Consider the following 19,270-nt stretch of genomic DNA (forward strand, 5'->3'; position numbering starts at 1 on the left):
GAAATTCTTCACATTGAAGGGGGAGAAAGCCCATAATCCTAATAAAATAGCATCGATAAAATGTAACAGCTAAGCCAGGGAAAGAAATTTTAACTTGATAAAAAGCTATCTTCCTATGCCTAACAAACATGGTGAATGATTAATGCTGAAGCTTTAGAAACAATTGTAAGGTCATGAACTAGAGAAGAATGGGCCACAATTACTACTAATTATTTTTGAGGTCTCAGCCTGGTGCAATCAAATCAAAGAAAGCTAATTATGGAAAGGAAAAAGAACTCATTTACATAAGAAAGTCCCAAGAGCGACTAGAAACAAATTAAGTGGCCAGATTTTAAAATCACCTTAAATTAATTGCTTTTCTATATAGGAGCACAGACAAGTTTAAAAACAGTGGGTGTGGGGATGGTGAGAGGGTCTGTGATGAGAAGTAGATGTTACTAAGATGTGGCAAAAATATTCTTAAAAACTTCTGGGACATGTTATGTCTCTTCCTGCCTTCCTCAGAGTTCTTCGTAAAAAATAGAAACTAACTCTTGTCTACTGTGAACAAAAATGGAATTCACTGGAAGAATAGAATGGTCCTAAAGAAGCAGAAACCAGCACGGGGCACCCTCTAACAGGTGCTCATCGGCACTGTCTTCGTGCTGATTTTCTCCCCTTTCCTGACATGGCGAGATTGGCATGGCCTGGCTTATGTCGCTGCTCCTTGGGAGGGCAAGAGAGCTTGGTTGACAGTCTCTTAAGACGACACTGTGGGCCAGCTATCCCCTCGAAATTGCAGTGTCTCAGAAGAAAGAATTGATTTCTAGTTAACCAGAACACAGTACATGTCCACTACCCAGCCTTGGGCCCTTGCAACTTTGCTCTGTTGAGACAACTCCCCTGCTCACCCTCTCACCTTCAAGAAACCTCAGTTGAATTTTAGGTTCTAGCTCATTAGGTTTAGGTCAAGAAGGATAGGCGTTGGCATATTTGAGCTCCTGGGGCCTCTGGGTGGGATAACTCTGAGGTGTGTGTGTTGTATTTTTACCAGAGCAGTCCCGCAGCAGGATCACAAGTACCGTCTACCTACAGTGTAACGTTCTTGACCACACACCTACTCGCTTTCTTCCCTTCCCTGTTGCTCGTTCCTTAGATCATCTTCCAAATACAGTCCTTGCACTCAAATTCTTGACTCAAGTCTGCTTCTAGGAGAACTCAAATGTTGGGGAAGGATGAAGTTATAAGGGGTAACAAAGGAAAATAACTAATTATTAGAACTTTGGCGAACCAGTTTTAAATTCAAAGCTTAGCATAATGCCCCAACGCCCAAGTCTAAGCCTTATGTTTTACCACCTTCAACTTCTAGGTGTGCCAGAGACCAAAAAAGAACTTGAATACAGCAATATAGCCAGGCTGCCTTTCAAGCTACACCTCTGTAGATAAAATGTTAACCCAGAGTTCTCTAAGCATTGTCAGAAGAGGGGCCTTAGCAATTTCTGGTTAAGCAGGAGAGTCAAACACAGCCGTTTATCTCCTGTGTTTCCCTAGATCCCATTAAAAATAATAGTAACCTACAATAAAAAACTAATGATGTATGGTGATTAACATAACATAATAAAAAAAGAATCCATATTCCTACTAAAAAATAAAAAAAATAATAGTAAACTACAAAAGACATAATCTCACCCTGATGGAGACAGTTAATAGTCAAGAAAAGATGGAAAGTGACAAAGCAGGGCCCAGAAGGAAACTTACAAACAAATGAAAATATAGATATTGCTAAGAAATCCATTTCTAGAAATCTATTCCACAGATGTACTCACATGTGTGAAATGATCTATATTTGTTATTACAACTTTAATCTATCAAAAGATGGAATAATCTAAATGTCCATGCTTAAAATTACATAAATTATATAGTTCAGTCATACAGTGGAATACTCTGAAGCAGTAGAAAAGAAGAAACTCTTTAAGATATAAAAACCAAGACCAAGGTAAAGTATTGGTACGTACAACAGCATTTTTCACAGAAGTAGAACAAATACTCCTAAAATTTGTATGGCCCCACAAAAGACCCTGTATAGCCGAAACAATCTTGAGAGAGAAGAACCAAGTTAGAAGTATCACAATCCCAGATTACAAGATCTACGACAAAGCTGTAGTAATCCAAACAATATGGTACCGGCACAAAAATAGACACACAGATCAGTAGAACAGAATAGAGAGCCCGGAAATAAACCTACACTTGTGTGGTCAATCTACGCCAAAGGATGCAAAAACATACAATGGGGAAAAGAGAATCTTCTATAAATGGTGTTGGCGTTACTAGACAGCTACATGCAAGAGAATGAAACCAGACCACTTTCTTAACACTATACACAAAAATAAAATGGATTTAAGACTTAAATGTGAGACTCGAAATCATAAAACTTATAGAAGAAAACATAGCCGGTAAGTTCTTTGACATCAACCATAAAAACACTTCTAGGTATGTCTCCAGAGGCAAAGGAAACAAAAGCAAAATTATAATATTGGGACTACACCAAAATAAAAAGCTGCTGCCCGGCCAAGGAAACCATTAACAAAACAAACAGGCAACCTACTGAATGGGAGAAGATACTTGCAAAATGATACATCCAATAAAGGGTTAATATTTAAAGTAGGTGAAGAACTTACACAACTCAACACCAAAAAACCAAATAATCCAACTGAAAATGGGCAGAGAACCTAAATAGGCATTTCTCCAAAGAAGACATACAAATGGCCAACAGACACATAAAAAAATGCTCAACATTGCTAATCAGAGAAATGCAAATTAAAACCACAAAGAGATGTCACTCTGTCAGAATGGCTAAAATAAACACAAGAAATAACAAGTGTTGGTGAGGATGTGGAGAAAAGACACTGTGGAAAACAGTATGGAGGCTGCTCAAAAAGTTTAAAATGATCCAGTAAATTCCACTACTGGATATTTATCCAAGGAAAATGATAACATTAACTTGAAAAGGTATATGCACTCCTGTGTTTATTGCAGCATTATATACGGTAGCCAGGATATGGGAGCTGACAGTTACACAGTGTGAGACTGGAGGGTGGTTGAACAGCTATGGAGAATGGGAATCAATTAGTGAAACTAAAGCCACAAAACAAAGGAACAAGACTCCGGGGAAAACAGAGTTGTACGAAGAAGAAAATCATACTACGTGGTACGACTTAGCCGTGAAAAATATTGAAGTATTCCTATTTGTTGTAATTAACAAGTTACATAGGTAATTAACAGTGATATAGATAATGCATCCTTTTTTTAATATTTTATTTATTTGTTTGAGAGAGCGGCAGGCAGAGGGAGAAGCAGCCTCCCCGCGGAACAGGGAGCCTGATGATGCGGGACTCGATCCCAGGACCCTGGGATCATGACCTGAGCCGAAGGCAGACGCTTAACAACAGCCACCCAGGTGTCCCAGATCTTCCAATGATGGCATGATTATTCCTGAGAGAGGAAGAGGAGGGCATGTGGACACAGGCAAGGGGCAGGGTTACAACCCTAAGTCTTATCTGTCATCTTAAGAAGTAAAAGGAAAAATACCTAAAATTGAAAAAAATAGGAGCAATGTATAAAGGGCGCCTGGGTGGCTCAGTGGGTGAAATGTCTGCCTTCAGCTCAGGTCATGATCCCAGGATCCTGGGATCGAGCCCCACATCGGGCTCCCTGCTCAGCGGGGAGTCTGCTTCTCCCTCTCCCTCTGCCTCTCCCTCTGCTTGTGCTCTCTCTTTCTAATAAATAAATAAAATCTTAAAAAAAAAAAGAATTAGCAATGTATGTGAACTATTTACAGCTATGGAGGTAAGTAAATACCAGAAGAAATAGCCAAAAGAATTCCAACGGTTACCTCTGGGAGTGTGAATCAGGAGGGAGTTTGGGGATTGCTGTTTTTCTGTCAGAGGCCTTGCGTTATTTGACTTTTTAAATCATGTTCGTGTATTACTTTGAAATACAATAAAATTTAATTTAAAAAGCATTTAAAACCACAGGCAGGCAGCTCCGTCACACACACCTTTGAGTCCAGGTGCTTGTGGGACCCAAGTTGTGTTTTAAGTATTTATTTTTAAAAAAAATCATGTCTCCATTTGTACTTAAGCACTATTCTCTTTTGCACAGCCAAATATTTACAATTATGTTTCATGTCGGGCGTTCTGCTGCAAAACCATAAAAGAGGGACACAGGGGAAAAACATTTAAAAAAAGTAATTTCTGCCCACGACCCCGTCTCTCAATGGGACTTCCGATTTCCAACCCTTAATCTACCCCCTTAAATGGGATTCTAGTTGGAGAAACTCTATTCCAAAAGCCACCATGGGTGAGAACATACAGTTGCCCCGCGGAACACAGCTTTGCCTGGTTGAAGGTCTGAGAACACCTCCCCCACCCCCCGCCCCCGAGATGCCCGTGAGTCCACATGGTGTGATCCGTGCCCCTCTCAGCATTCCTGTAATAAATACAAGCGAGGATCACAGAACGACACCACCTGTTTAATAAAGGCGGAAGCGTCAGGCTGGAGCACAGCTTGGTCAAAGACCATTTGTGACAAGTGAAAGTACATAGTTCAACCTACGATGGCCGCAACGTCAGCATAAGGCGACTGTTAGTGTAGCTGGAGAAACAGGTGCACATCCCTTAGGCACTTGCGATAAATACTACCCTTTGCAATAAAGCTTTTCATGACACTGGGGAACACAGAAGTCAAGTGCAGGTTTTCTGCACCTATCCCTTAACGATCCAATAGGGAGGGTGCACATCTTGGTAGGAAAACCCAAGAGCCTACCTTCAGGCTGTCTAGGTGTCGGAGCAGACGGCACCCTACCTCCATCCAGAGCTCCCTCAGGGGAGTTGAGGGCTGCTTTTCTGGAGTGTTCATTCCCCCGAATTTCCTGCTGGCCCGACAGAACAAAATCATGTTCTGGTGGCCAGAAGACCCTCTCGGCTAAAGGCGTGGCAGCTGGAGGGCCGGCACTGAAATTATCAGGGCTGAAAGGTTACAGGTGGGGTAATAGTGCTCTCTACAAGGGGTGGCTGGGGGTTGGGCTGGGTGCTTTGGCTTTATGTCATCTAATAACCCCCAAAACATACCATTGCTCCTAATAGTTATATACATAACTCATCTTTCAATGAATCCCCATATCATGAACTTAATTTTTCTGAGGTCATTTTAAAGAGTGGCACTTTTCATACGTTTGCTTATTTCAGTGACCGTTGAAGATTTATATAGAATTTCTTAACTACCTAAAAGAAAACCGAAGAAGACTATATCGACTTTTTATTATTTATTCCGGTTTTCCAGGCTAATGCGGTGGTATAGACAGCTGCGTCAAGTGGCTGCATTCGGAGAAATTAATTCCTGTGAAAACCAATTAGGACATACAGCACCTCTGCAAAATTCTCAGGCCATCCAGACCAATTCTCAGTCGCCAATATTTGCAAGTGATATTTCAGAATACTGTGGTTTTTAAGCTCCTTTATGCAAGACAAGTTATTGCACGTCATGACGGAGAGAACATAGCAAGTCCAGAATTTAACAAGGAGGCTGTTGTTTATTTCACTTTTGGTCGTAGAGTTGAGTTTGTCCTCAAAAACCTCGACGAGGATAGGAATAAACTTCAGATGTTTGGCCCTCTTCTGGCTGACGGGGTTTAAGTAACACCAACACGCTATACTCTGGAGCAACAAGATCTTTACCTTTGGTGCCATGTCATGATCTTTCAACAAGTGAGCTACTTCTTTCATGTACTCATCTGCAAATTTCCCAGCAGTTGGTCCTCCTGGAAAACAAGTATTTGCATTTCAGAAGTATTGCTAGCAACATTTGAGTGGTGATGCCTCCATATTCTTTCTGCTGTATACTGACATGTTGACTCCGGCATTTCCCCTAGGCAAAGCCCTGGAAATTCCCTGCCTGCGTAAGCCTCCTCCCTCGTTCCTTTATTCAAGCACTGGCCGTCAGTATCCCAAGGTGAACAAAACCGGCGGTGCTCCCTCATGGTCTTATTCTGGATTCTCTGTCTTCAGTCCTTGAAAAATACTAAGAGTATTAGAGCAAACAAAAAGAAAAACAAAACGCTGCCTTGCAAAGCCAGCAGGGTCTAACTGATGAGAGAGAGGCATTTCATGAGTTGTCCATTGCTATCCCATTCTCTCTGATTTCTCATCTCTCAGCCCAGCTCTTGCGGATCGGGGAGCAACATGACCTTACAAGATTTTTCTTGCTTTGGATACGGACCCAACCTGGTCCTAGACTCTACTTTCATCATATACCTGAACCCCAGATTCCCCTCGTGCAAATCTCAAACCCCAAGAAAGTAGCCAAGAAAACATGGGATGAGGACTATTTGAGACAGGGAGAAGTAGGTGGCATGGTTGGCCAGATTCTGGCCACTGGAGCTGTGAACCGGCTTGCATTTCTCTTACTGGCACTCCCACAGTCCCACAGGCCCAAGGATATTCTAGCCAATGATAAAGCTTTTGCTGAAGGCTGGGCATAAGCCCTTCCCTGCTTCCCACCGGTATAGCTAAGGCTACATAACATCAAGTTAAGGAATTCTGACCTTCTTATAAATAGCTAGCTCTTCTCCCAAGTGGCTAGACAGGCGACTGGCCTTCTCAAGCAGTGGGCTCCTTTTCCCCTTCCTTCACACAGGAGTCTCCGGTCTTCTTCTAGCTCTATGCCAGTGGTTCTCACCCATTCTGGCCCCTAGGACCCCTTGGTCCTTGAAAACGGTAAATGTTTTCTCTCATGGACACCATTTGAAAAATGTAGTCTCTCAAACTCCCATCTAGGTAACTCATTTTACCTTTAAAAAAGAGGTCAGTCTCTCTCTGATAATTAGAGCTACCACCAGAGCTTCTAATCAAGAGACATGTTGTTGAGATGAATGGATAAAAATGGAATATTATGTAGCCATCAAAAAATGAAATCTTGCCATTTGCAATGACGTGGATCGAACTACAGGGTATTATGGTAAGCGAAATAAGTCAATCAGAGAAAGACAATTATCAGATGATCTCACTGATATGTGGAATCTGAGAAACAAGGCAGATGATCATAGGGGAGGGGAGGGGAAAAATCAAACAAGAACCCAGAGAGGGAGACAATCCATAAAAAACTCTTAATCTCAGGAAACAAACTGAAGGTGGCTGGAGTAGTGGGGGGTGGGAGGGATGGGGTGGCTGGGTGATAGTCACTGGGGAGGGTATGTGCTATGGTGAGCGCTGTGAATTGTGTAAGAACGATGAATCACAGACCTGTACCCCTGAAACAAATAATGCATTATATGTTAATAATAAAAAATAAATAAAAATTTTTTAGAAAGATGTGTTGTTGAAGATTATCTATAAAATTTCATTGTCTATCCTGAAATTTATTAGGAAAAAAAATGTGGGAGTGAGTTTAAACCTGACAATCACTAAAGCAGTGTGTGTTTAAGCAGTTTACCACTTAACTTTCTGGCCAAATGTACATTAACAGTTGCTTTTCACTGGTGTACTGTCTCTCCTGGTAGGTGTTTTAATAGCATTAAGCTCTTAATGATTTTTCTAAGGTAGTTTCCGTGTGACGCATTTTTACAAGATAAAAAATAAAATCCCAAGCGCTTTTACTGTGTTGAAATCATATTACTCAGTGGGAGTTACATCAACTCAGTATAGATTCTTTGATTTTTTTTTAACATAATAATGAGAACTTCATTAGGCAATTTCGGTATGTGTGTTTTTAACTAATAAAAGTGGGAAAATTCTTCGTCATTTACTTGATGGACTCACTCTTTCAAAACATGAGATCCTTGAGGAGAAAATGATTGGCAAATGTCTCTGTTCCTACAAAGACAAAGAACTAAAACTTTAGGCAAAGGAAAAGTCCCGGGCATCTAAGACCAGACCTCTGAAAAGTCACTAACTTACAGTGTTATAACAAGCAAAGAGATTTCGGAGGAGCTCTGTTAGGCCAGCTGGCTCAGTTCGTACCTGTGAAGGCCAGCAGTCCAATTTGGTACGCAGCTTGAGCCCTCTTCTCAACAGCTAACGATTCATCCTTCAATAAATGGCCAAGCACCACGATTTTTTCTTTGTGAAAAATACTCTCAGCTGAAGGGACATCTTCTTCCTCCTCCTTCACGAAAAAGTGCTTGACAGTGACATTCCAGAACTTCTGCACGCGCCGATACAGCCCCACAAAATAGTGGTAAATCCATGTCCAACACCGCACATAATAAACACGGGTCTTAGCCATCGCGTGGAAAGAGCCAGTGGTGGTTCAGCAGCCGAAGTTCATAGTCAAGAACTCTGGAATGCATCACCTAGCAACCCTGGAGAACGGAATACACCAGTCAGGGGGAAGAAGGGATGCCTTGATTCTTCAGGCAGGCATCAAAGGCCGTCTGCGATTTCAGCTACACCAAGTGTCCTTTCACTTCTCTGGGTGCGTAGCATCTCAACTTGTACCAAACCGGTTCCCCCTCACGCACACGAGGCGCATTCCTGCCTTCGCACTTTTTTTTTTTTAAGATATTTTTTATTTATTTATTTGACAGAGAGGCAGAGAGCACAGGTAGGCAGAGGGGCAGGCGGAGGGAAAGGGAGAAGCAGGCTTTCTGCTGAGCAGGGAGCCCGATGCGGGGCTTCATCCCAGGATTCTGGGATCATGACCTGAGCCGAAGGCAGTTGCTTAACCGACTGAGCCACCCAGGCGCCCCCTGCCTTTGCACTTTTGCTTGGGCAGCGCCTGCTAGCAGCTTGCCCATTTTACTTTGCTTATTCCAACACGTACTGAACCTCCGTCCGTAGGATTATCCCTGTTCTGCTTATTTGTCACGTAATCAGACTTTTTCTCCACATCACTGATGTCCTGTATTGATCCCGTCTTGCTGAGAAAATGGAAGCAGGCTGAAGGGCACTTGCAAAGGTGTCTTCACTGCACCCACCTAGCTGCATCCATGCACATGGACTCCTGCTGGCCTGTTGTTACCGACGCCCTCTCCATTCATGCAGCATATTTCCGCCACCCCTCGCCCCACTCAGGGAGATTGCTCTACAGCTCTTCTCTTACCTTAACTAATTTTTCCATCGCGACTGGATCGTTTGCATCATCAACAAGCATATGCTGTTACTTTTTCTCAGTAAAAAAATAAAACACTTTCTTGACCTCATATAACCCTCCACTGAGTTACTGCTCTGCGCTCCTTCATACGACAACTCTTCAAAGAGTGGCCATACTCACCGTTTCAAGTATTCTTCCATCCTCTCTTGGATGTACTCCAAAGAGAAATTTCCAACCCATGAATCTACTGGGATTGCTCGTCAGCGTCACTAATGACCTTCATTCTGCTGAATCCAATTCTCAGTCTTCAGCATTTGACACTTTTTCCTTGAAACGCCTTTTTTGCCTAACTTCTAAGCTGTCATACGCAATTTTTCTTCTGCTTACCACCCTCCATTTCCCTTTGCTGGTTGAGAATGAGGTGCACCGTGTTGTACAAATGCCAGGTGAAGGAGGGCATGGGAAAAACATAGAGCAGACTCTGCACCTGAGACTAATAATTCAAAAATAATTTTTATTTTAACTTACATGATTGAAAGAGTGATGGATACAAATGCCACAAAACTAAAAGCACCACCTTCGAGCAAAAATAAAATGCAGAAATGAATACAAAAGATACGGAATTAATTACTCATGCAATATTCAAAAAATTAGGAAAAAAAAACCAAACAACAAACCAAACAAAAAACTCTGTAACATTTTTTATTTGACTTTCTGTAAAAAGAATCATTTCAACCATTTAACATAGACTATAGACTATACATACTAACCATAGACTGTACAATGTACCTTTAAAATGAAGGATATATGCATATATATAATATTTATAAATATACAAATATATACACACATTATGACTTCACAGTTGAAAGAACTATTTGCCAGGAAGCCTGGCAAACAATTTTTACTTTTTTTTTAAATTTTTTATTTTAAGTAGGCTCCATGCCCAATGTGGGGCTCAAACTCATGACCCTGGGATCAAGAGTCACACGCTCTACCAACTGAGCCAGCCAGGCGCCCCAACAATTTTTACTTTAAAATGGAATACGAGTTGTTCTTAAAGGTCTTGCTAAAATGTAAATATTTAAAAGACACCTAAATGATATTTTATACAAACACATCCAGAATACAGTTGATACTCCACAGTTTAAATAACACTCACACATATTATTTTGAGATCTTGGCATATCCCATCATGTATACTCTTAAGAGGAAGAAAAGCTATTGAGTGGTCTTGTAGTTTATGTAGAGGACTTGCTACCCTGATAGGGAAGCAATAAAGGAAGCTGTTACTTTAACTATTTGGCCAAGAGGTCCCACCCAGTGATGAATGATTTCTCTGGGTGCAGTCACGGTCCCTAGGGGCATTCTTCTCCTTCCAAATCTCATGGTAATTCCTGTAGAAGCAAGGACCACTTGGAATGTTCTTCTGCTCCCACCCCATTAAGAGTCCTCCAACTTCCAACTACTTCTACTTCAAAGAGCATCACAGCTTTCTGAACCCATGACTTTTGGTTTTGATTTGTTGTAGCAGCAAAATATCTCTATTGTAAAAGTATCATTAAAAAATGGCTCTTTTTTAAAAAAGCTTAAACTTTGTGTTTTTTTAAGGAGTACAGGTATAAACTTAAGGTAGCTCTTAGTCATCCACCTGTCTTTTAACCATGGAAACATGCTTTTGGGACTTTCAGGATGGAGGAAAAAAACAATAGAAGTAGTGGAGACTTGAGGAAAATGAAATTAAAAGAAAAATAAAACTCTTACAATGTGTCATTTTACCAAGTTCTGCGGGCAAACTTTTATTTGAAGAAATTCTTTTTTTTTTTTTGTGCTTTGCACTAAGGTGAAATTAGGTAGCTAACGGGGCCACTCAACCCTGAGAACACGACAGAGAAAAACTGCAAGGCATAGGATAGGCATCAAAGCATCACGTGACTATTTTAGGCTTATAGAAGAACTTCCAAAAAAGTACAAAGATGGCTGTTTTAAAATTCCACACATATGAGATAAGATGGGCTCTTTAACTAAGTACTGTCAGACGCCATCGACAATAAAATCTACAGAGTACTACACAGCCCGATTCTATTGGCCAAAGGAAAAGTGGCTAGGTCCTGGAAAACTCGATTTTGAATTCTATCTATAACATGTTACATTTCCAGACAACCTCAACAGAGCGCTTCAGGTTGTAAGCATTCCAGTTCGACCCCAGCACCGCCTCGATGAACAGGGCCATTTAGAAAGACAGCTGTACAGGAGAGCTCATTAAAATGCCGTAGCGACTTCCGTCCCATGCCGCCCTCCAACGTGAACACAGTGAGGGAACTTGTCCAGTTGTTCATATGCCAGCCGCCCGTCTTCCCCTGCACACAGAACATCAAAAACCAACAGCAGTTGGAACGTGTTTTTTTCAATTCATCCCTCAGGATAACAATACCAGTTGTTGGGGAATGGGTCACTGTATAATTTCGCTGTTAACTTTACGTAAGGAAATCATCTTCCCATACTCTTAATTATGTTTTTTTTTCTAGGTAATGTTTAAATGACCAAGAATTTTTTTTATATGTTATCTTTTTTTTAAGATTGTATTTATTTGAGAAAGAGAGAGAGAGCATGGGTCGGGGGAGGGACAGAGGCAGAGGGAGAAGCAGGCTCCCCGCCGAGCAGGGAGCCCCATGCGGGGCTCAATCTCAGGACCCTGGGATCATGACCCGAGCCGAAGATGGATGCTTAACCGACTCAGCCACCCAGGCGCCCTTTAAAAAAAAAACCAAAGTTTCCAGTGCAGTTAACATACAGTGTTATATTAGTTTCTGGTGTGCAGTCTAGTGATTCAACCATCCTGTACCTTACTCAGTGCTCATCACGATCAGTGTGCTCTTCATCCCCACCACCTCTTCCCCCCACTCCCCACCCACCTCCCCTCTGGTAGCCAGCAGGGTGTTCTCTAGAGGTAAGAGTCTGCTTTATGGGTTTGTCTCTTTTGTCCTTTGTAGAACAAGCAAGAACTTTTGAGGGAATGCCAGAGACTAAATGAATGTCGGGGTGTGAAACCGTAGAAGTTCTATGGGCACTTGATGGGGATAATTTCGCATGATAGATTTCTTCCTGAGAAGTCATATGGATATTTTAAGTGCGTTAGGGATTTCAGTATGGCTGATCCTTGACTTCAAAGCATTGAACTTCGACAGGACTTTTACTTTTTTACATTACATATTGGCATATCTAAACGGTCTTTTGTAAAAGTCAAACTTAGGCTGTCACACTTGAGCTAAAACATTGCTCTTTGCCATGGACCCATCTGGTGATCCGTCTACCAGCCAGCAGCTAGGTCACTTCCATCAGTAGTCATCTCGAACAGCCAACATTTATTTGCAAATTATTTGAACACTCCATACCGTTTTTCCTATCTAAAACAATGATTAGGAAATGGGGGAAAAAAATCATAGATAACTAGTGATAAGAAGCAGGCGTTCATGCATTTAATACAAGGACAAAGACGGGAGTATGAGTTGTGCTCAATCACAAGTTCATTGTGAAGAAAAAAAAATAAAAGATTCCTGAAATGCTGGGACTACATTGATGTTAGTGGGTTTTTGAAAAGGAGTGTAGTTATGGGTTTTATAATATATTGTAGTCCCTGGAAACAGAGGTCTCTCGATCAACCAAAAGTTTGTCTTTGCTCTTAGAGGGGGTACATTTAAGTTTTTCAGTAATACCTCAGAAAAGTAGGGATTCGCCTGCATTTAAAAGAACATGGTGAACTCTTCTCTTGGCAAAGGCCCCCAATTTTTAGAGATTTCTGTTGATTGTTTCTGCATGCCTTGACTTTTCGGAGGCAAATGTTATATTTTTTCACCTTTTTTTTTTATTACTTTGGAATAGAACCCTTTATTTGAAACAAAATATTTACACAAATCCCTGATACATAAAACACTGAATACAGCATCTTTCCAGGTGATGACAGGGGGAGACAGAGACAGAGGGCCTGAGTTAGGCCCATTCCTACCTCGCCTACTTGCACATACCCTGGATACATTGGCTAACTAACCCTATTTAAAAAAGAGCGAATACCTCGCCAGTTCCTAGTTTGCTCATGGATATATTGCAAATTAGAAGTGTTCAGTTCTTTCCCTAGAGTCCCTCAGAGTCTGAGTGGGTCAGGATTCCATCCCAGTGCTTACAAGTTCTGGGAATCCATAGGTGAGTTATGCCTCCATGTACCCCTCCATAAAATGGGACTATTTGCACTTTTCCCTCTTGGAGTCCATGGGACAATTAAATGAGCTAACCCATGCAGATCCCTCAACCCAGTGCCCAGCACAGAGCAAATCCTCTATGGGTGTACCCCAACATTACCACAGAGATACAACCAGGGCCGGTCTATGAGGCACCTCACCCTGACTAATGACCAGTGGCCAATGACCTGTGTTGGCTTCTCCTCTGGTCTCTTAACAGCCCTGTGAAGCAGCTAGGGCATTAGAGGAGAAAGGGCCTGCACTCTGGGACGTTCGGCATGTGGTTCCAAACTGGACTGAGATCTAGCCAGAGCACAATGGAATGGCCATAGCTAATGGGGAAAACTGCTCTGCCCAACATGGCAGCCACTGGTCTCGTGTGGCTAGGCAAGTTTAAATGCTCACTACTCAAAATTAAATAAAATTAAACTTCAGTTCCTCATTCACAGTAGCCATATGGAAATGCTCAATGGCCACCTGTGAATACTGGGACAGCCCCATTACCACAGGGGGATCTAGTGGATACAATTACTGATTCAGCCATCTGTGTGAGACTGTATTTGTGTATTAGGGTCAAAGGCGATTCAGAGCATTGCATTCAAACTTGTTACATGGTAGAACCACCTGGAGGCTTTTAACACAGTGCCGAGGCCAATGGAAACAGCATCTTTGGAAGCGGAGCCCAGGCATGGGCACATCTTAAAGCTTCCTCGGTGATGCTAATGTGCAGCTGACATTGAGAACCATGAGCTGGTGGTGTGAGGGGGCACAGGGATTGGGGGGAGCCACGCAGGGGAAAGCCAAGGTGAAGGGGTGCCTGGGAGGCTCGGTTGGTTGAGCGTCTGCCTTCGGCTCAGGTCGTGATCCCAGGGTCCTGGGATCGAGTTCTGCGTTGGGTTGGGCTCCCTGCTCAGAGGGGAGCCTGCTTCTCCGTCTGCCCCTCTCCCTGCTCATGTTCTCTCTCTCTCTCTCTCTGTCAAATAAATCAATTCAATTCAATTCAATTAAAACGCCGAAGTGAAGCACAGATAAGGATGCCTCCCGGAGATGCTGCTGGGGGTGGAGCTGAAGTGAAGTTTGGGGCGCCCCCAGCAGGGCTCAGGCTCTTCAGCTTGCACTGGATGAAGAGGCGTTGCTGGCTCTGCGTTCCTAACGTCGGGCTTACCTTCATTGTTATTTCAGGGCATGAAGGGATAAAGGAAGCTCGAACTAATAACACCCTGGGCACCTTTTTAGGGAATTAAATCATTTGTATGCCTAAAACAGCCATACGGAATAACAGTTTTATCCTTTAAACAAACATACAGATGGTATATTCAATAGCAGAAGGAAGTGTTATTACACCAGTAACTGTAAGAAAGGACGCCTAACAATGGATGTGATCTTCACGGTGATTACGAATGCCATGAGATCCTCCCTTACATTATTAAGCTACTATGGTCAAGCCGGGGTGGCTTTTTTCCAGAGTATTATCAACCGGATTAGATTTGAGGACTTTCGGGAGTCTCGTTTTTACACACTGAGAGCGGGTGTAGCATTAAGATGACTATCTGTTATGCAGGATTAAGAAAGCCTCCCTCCGCCCTCCCCACTCGCCAGCAGGGATAAAGGTATGCAGCCCGGTGGGCACGAAGCCTTCTGAAGTGAGGTGAAGGGGAAGATTTACCTGGCTATTCCAGAATAAAAGGAACACTTCCCTTCTTTCCCCTGGTGCCAGGGCTCAGGTGGGCATTGGCCCGCGGGGCAACCAGGGGTTCATTGGAGAGCCAGGGTGAGGCCCTGGGCGCAGGGCGTTAGGGCGTACCGTGGGGCACATCTCCGCAATCTCAGCCACTCACTGCGCCCCCACGAGGGCCAGCCCAACCTCGCCGTCCCAGCTGGACTCCTGACTACTGTCTCAGCCTCCCGATTCAAATCTATGTTCTTGATTCCGGAGAGCGCACAGACTGATCCATCTAGAGAGGCTCCAGAGAGCAACCCCCACCCTCTACACCGAACGGTGAGAACAGGGCATTGAAGCAAGATGGAAACCGACCAGTTCCTCATACCCCGTGTGTGTGTGTGTCACACCCTGCGTGTGAGTGTGACATACCCTGTGCGTGTGTGTGACATACCCTGCGTGTGTGAGTGTGACATATGCTCTGTGTGTGTGTGTGTGAGTGAGTGTGAGCAGAGAGCCCCCAGAGGGGAACTGCTCAAACGGTGCACACAAAACATTTTCTTTCACTCCCTTCCTGAGTGCCAAAAGGAAACAATCGGGTAAAAAAAAAACTCACCGAGAGACAAGAGGGTCTCGGAGGCCACGTTTCTGATTTCTTCAGCGTCGGACTGACACAACGTAACGAGCATTTTAATGCTTTCGGTGGCCTGCAGGGAGAAAGTTGTGAGATAGTGCTCCGACACCTCTGTCTGGGGTCCCCCGAGACACAGTACCCCACAGCTGGCGCAGACGTTAGGGCCATCTCCCCCGGAGGGCCCCACGGCTCGCTGAGCATCATCCAGGGTGCACGGTACTAGAATTTCCTGGGACGGAGCCCAGGGCGCGTGCTTGCAGGAGCCCCGGCAATCCGCTAAACCCCTCATTTCCCAGAGGACACCCCAGAGGGCATCAGGAAGCCGGGAGACCAGCCTGCTTTCCAGAAGAGAAGCCACTCCTGGGAGTTCTTTCTGCCGTACCTCCCTGCTTCCAAGACAGCGCTAACGTAAGAATTGTTAATGCTTAGTTTAGACCAAAACGGAGGCGCAGAATAAAGGTCGGTGGTGGGAACTTGTCTGTGTGTTTACTGCACATTCATCTAGCACTTTCCGAACCGCGCAGTTCGCCAGGCACGGGAGACTCAGCCATGAACAAGACATGGTTCTGGCTCTCAAGAGGTTACAGTCCCATGGAAAGCCAGACGTGGGACAGAGAGTTGTTACAGGGCATGACATGGCTGGGAAATGTGACCTGGTCTGACAAGGGAGGTCTTCACAGAGGAAGCGCGATCGTAGAGCAATTAGCCAAGTTGGGGCAGTGGTAGGTGTGTGTGTGTGTGTGTGTGTGTGTGTGTGTGTTGCAGGGTGGAGAAGGACATACACTCCACGCAACGGGAGCCCCTCAAAGACGGCCTTACAAAGCCACATGAAGGGTTGTGGCCTTCATTCGTAGAATCATGGAAAGCTACAGCAGGGCTTGGGAAGCCCGGTTCGTGTTGTGTTAGGAGCGTTCTAACCGTAGCAGAGAGCACGCACGGAAGGCGTTCGGACTCCGAGGAGGCAGAGGCTGCTGGTGGGGAGGTGGCTCGGATCCGGCACGCAGAGTGGGGAGACAGTGGACAGACGCGGGCTGTAAGGACGCGGGGTGTACAGGGTGCGAGGGTGAGCTGCATGATCCACTGAGATGCGGAGGACTGGAGGTGGGTGAGCTGGGTGCATCTGCGGGTGACTTGCTGGCGGACACAGCCAGCAGCGAGCCGGCTACATGCTGGGGGGGGGCGGTACGCGCGCTGGGAGTCATCAGTGCACAGGCGAGGACGGAACACGGGAGCAAGTGTGTGGAGGTGGCGGGGGGCCTCGCGCAGGGTCTCTCGGCACAGCACCGGCCAGGGCCAGGGCAGCTGGGACGCGCAGGAGCCCGCGTGGGGCAACACAAAAATGCTGCTCCTGAGATTGTGATGAGCTGACAAAGGGACCAGAGGGCGACTGACTGTCTTTCTTGGGAGAAAGCCAGGCTCAGGTAGCACGGTGTTGGTGCTGTGGGACAGCTGACCGCGGTGGGCAGCGTGGGCAGACCACAGCTTATTTTAGCCCAGAGTGACGGAGGAGGGGCCCCTTCGGGTGCTGGGAGTCGAAGGCAGACGCCTAACCGACGGAGCCACCCAGGCGCGCCCCGTCCTTGCTCTTTTTTTGTACATGAGAAAGATTGGGGAAATCATCATGTCACCTCTCTTTTGGAATAAGGTCTATGTTTCTAACACTGACCTGCGGGCTACTGAAACACACGATTGTTTTCTGAAAGTTGTTGGCTCTAACAAAACAAAATCACATTTAGTGTGGAATTTAAGAAACACAACAGGGGATCATAGGGGAAGGGAGGGAAAAATAAAACAAGACGAAATCAGAGAAGGAGAGACAAACCATACGAGACTCTTCATGACAGGAAACAAACTGAGGGTTGCTGGAGGGGCGGGGGGCAGAGGGAGGGGGTAACTGGGTGATGGACATTAAGGAGGGCATGTGGTGGAATGAGCACTGGGTGTTATATGCACCCAATGAATCACTGACCTCCACCTCTGAAACTAATAATATGTTAACTACATTGAATTTAAATTAAGAATTTTAAAAAAAAGAAAAAAGAAAGAAAAAATAAAATTAACAAAAAAGATCCCCAAACAAATATACAGGTTACACAGCAAAGGAAGTAAGATATGCCGCTAACACAGGTGCTTCCGAACACAGGAAGAGAGCTGTTAGGTGTCCTTGGCCCTCGACTTGCTCAGAACTGACCTGTCTGGGTCTCTAAGGCTGGGTTTTACCTGCAGGCTTTTCAGGGCCAGACAAGCTGCCTTCTGGAGCTGGAGGTTTGCCTTTGTCAGCACTTCACAGTAATAGAGCAAGGCCTGAAAGAGAGGGAGGGACCCCGTTTGTAGTTTTAGAGGTATCACCATAGATAAGACATGTCGCACTACCATCAGAGCAAAAAAATCCATTAAAATTCATGTTTATTAAAAGAGCTGTCTCTTGGTTCAATACGTTAATTGCTTATATTCTACCAGGTCACCGACACCGGGGAGTCTGAAGTTGGAAGGTCCAAAGTTACGTTTGCAACTTTCCAGAGACCCTCAGGGCTAGCGAAAGTGCTAAGAGCGTTTAGAGGGAAGGCACAGAAGAGATGTGTTAGCTCCACAGAATGCTGCGCGAGGCTAGGGGAGTCACATGGAAGACAGTCACCTCCCAAAGTCACCAGGGCAGGCTCAGGAAAGCGATGTGTGGGCCGGGCTGGGACGGATGGGTTAGATCCTGGGAAGGGGACATCCCAGCAGGAAGGAGGAGTGGAGGAGACAGGCCCAAGGATGCTCCGGATAAGAATCTCAACATAAAAATTAGTTCTTATTTCATGAGAAAGCTCATGTCTTTCTCCATGCCTTATATTTCTTAGATTGGTCTCTTTTCCATGGCCACATGTCTTGTCAAGGTCTTGATTTCATGCCTGGATCACCAGCCACTACATTTCTGCTTCCAGCACCTGATGACGAGGGATACCTTCTTCAAGAGCACGTGGCATCCATCAGGAGCCCACCCACTGGCCCCTCTCTCAGAAGAGCAGAGGCCTCCCTTCTTTGTTTGTGCCCAGCATCAACGGGGAATGCCTGCCTCCTTATGGGCATTTCCAGATCCTGCGAAGTTGGCTCACCACCCCCTCCAGCTGCCCGCTGTTCCTGCCACGCTCACGGATGCACCCGGGTGCTGTCCTTCGCACAGGGGGCCCTGTGAGCTCTCCTCCCCTTTGGACAGACCTCATTCCTGATGATCTTCAGAACTGGTTCGAGAACCAGGCCCTGCTTCACCAACCACCGTGTGACCGGCTCTCTACCATCTTCTCTCTGATTTCCTATGACTTAACTTTTCCTTGGTTCTTACTAATTATCATCACTTACATACATCTGTGCTTATAAGCATCAACATTTCTTTCTTTTTTTTTTAAAGATTTTATTTATTTATTTGATAGAGAGAGACAGTGAGAGAGGGAACACAAGCAGGGGGAGTGGGAGAGGGAGAAGCAGGCTTCTCCCTCTCTGCGGGAGGGAGCCTGACGTGGGGCTCGATCCCGTGACCCTGACATCATGACCTGAGCCGAAATCAAGAGTCAGATGCTTAACCGACTGAGCCACCCAGGGGCCTCTGGTTTTTTGTTTTTTAAATTTATTTAATTCCTAGCACCTAGAATGAATGATACTCTATACTTAGTGAATGGCCCAATCAGATCTGAT

General features: G+C 44.7%; 2 protein-coding genes across 5 annotated transcripts in view; both read right to left on the reverse strand.

Annotated features, from left to right (window-relative positions):
- Window positions 1–5,287: 5,287 nt before the first annotated feature.
- On the reverse strand, window positions 5,288–8,471 carry ARMH2 (armadillo like helical domain containing 2). Its single transcript, XM_025890834.2, has 2 exons — window positions 7,995–8,471; window positions 5,288–5,797 (listed from the first exon to the last, which is right to left on the reverse strand). The coding sequence occupies exons 1-2, from the start codon at window positions 8,257–8,259 to the stop codon at window positions 5,370–5,372; spliced, it is 693 nt and encodes a 230-aa protein (XP_025746619.1). The 5' UTR covers window positions 8,260–8,471; the 3' UTR covers window positions 5,288–5,369.
- Window positions 8,472–10,876: 2,405 nt separating this feature from the next.
- RIPOR2 (RHO family interacting cell polarization regulator 2) overlaps window positions 10,877–19,270 on the reverse strand; it is a 223,248-nt gene continuing 214,854 nt past the window's right edge. For all 4 annotated transcript variants that reach the window (XM_025890885.2, XM_025890887.2, XM_025890886.2 and 1 more), the window contains exons 20-22: window positions 17,816–17,899; window positions 15,578–15,668; window positions 10,877–11,426 (exon numbers count right to left, since the gene is read on the reverse strand). In XM_025890885.2, coding sequence (XP_025746670.1) covers window positions 11,329–11,426; window positions 15,578–15,668; window positions 17,816–17,899 — 273 coding nt within the window. In that variant the 3' untranslated portion in view covers window positions 10,877–11,328. The remainder of the gene's footprint in view (window positions 11,427–15,577; window positions 15,669–17,815; window positions 17,900–19,270) is intronic.

Source organism: Callorhinus ursinus, unplaced genomic scaffold, assembly GCF_003265705.2.
Source record: "Callorhinus ursinus isolate GAN/ISIS: 27379988/994484 unplaced genomic scaffold, GSC_fseal_2.0 scaffold26, whole genome shotgun sequence".
Classification (NCBI taxonomy): Eukaryota; Metazoa; Chordata; class Mammalia; order Carnivora; family Otariidae; genus Callorhinus; species Callorhinus ursinus.

Excerpts from the sequence above, each read along its gene's own strand:
- ARMH2 (XM_025890834.2), bottom strand. The coding sequence starts at position 8,259 with ATGGCTAAGACCCGTGTTTATTATGTGCGGTGTTGGACATGGATTTAC. Across the intron at positions 5,798-7,994 it reads TGGACTGCTGGCCTTCACAG|GAGGACCAACTGCTGGGAAA; the intron begins GTACGAACTGAG and ends CTTGTTTTCCAG.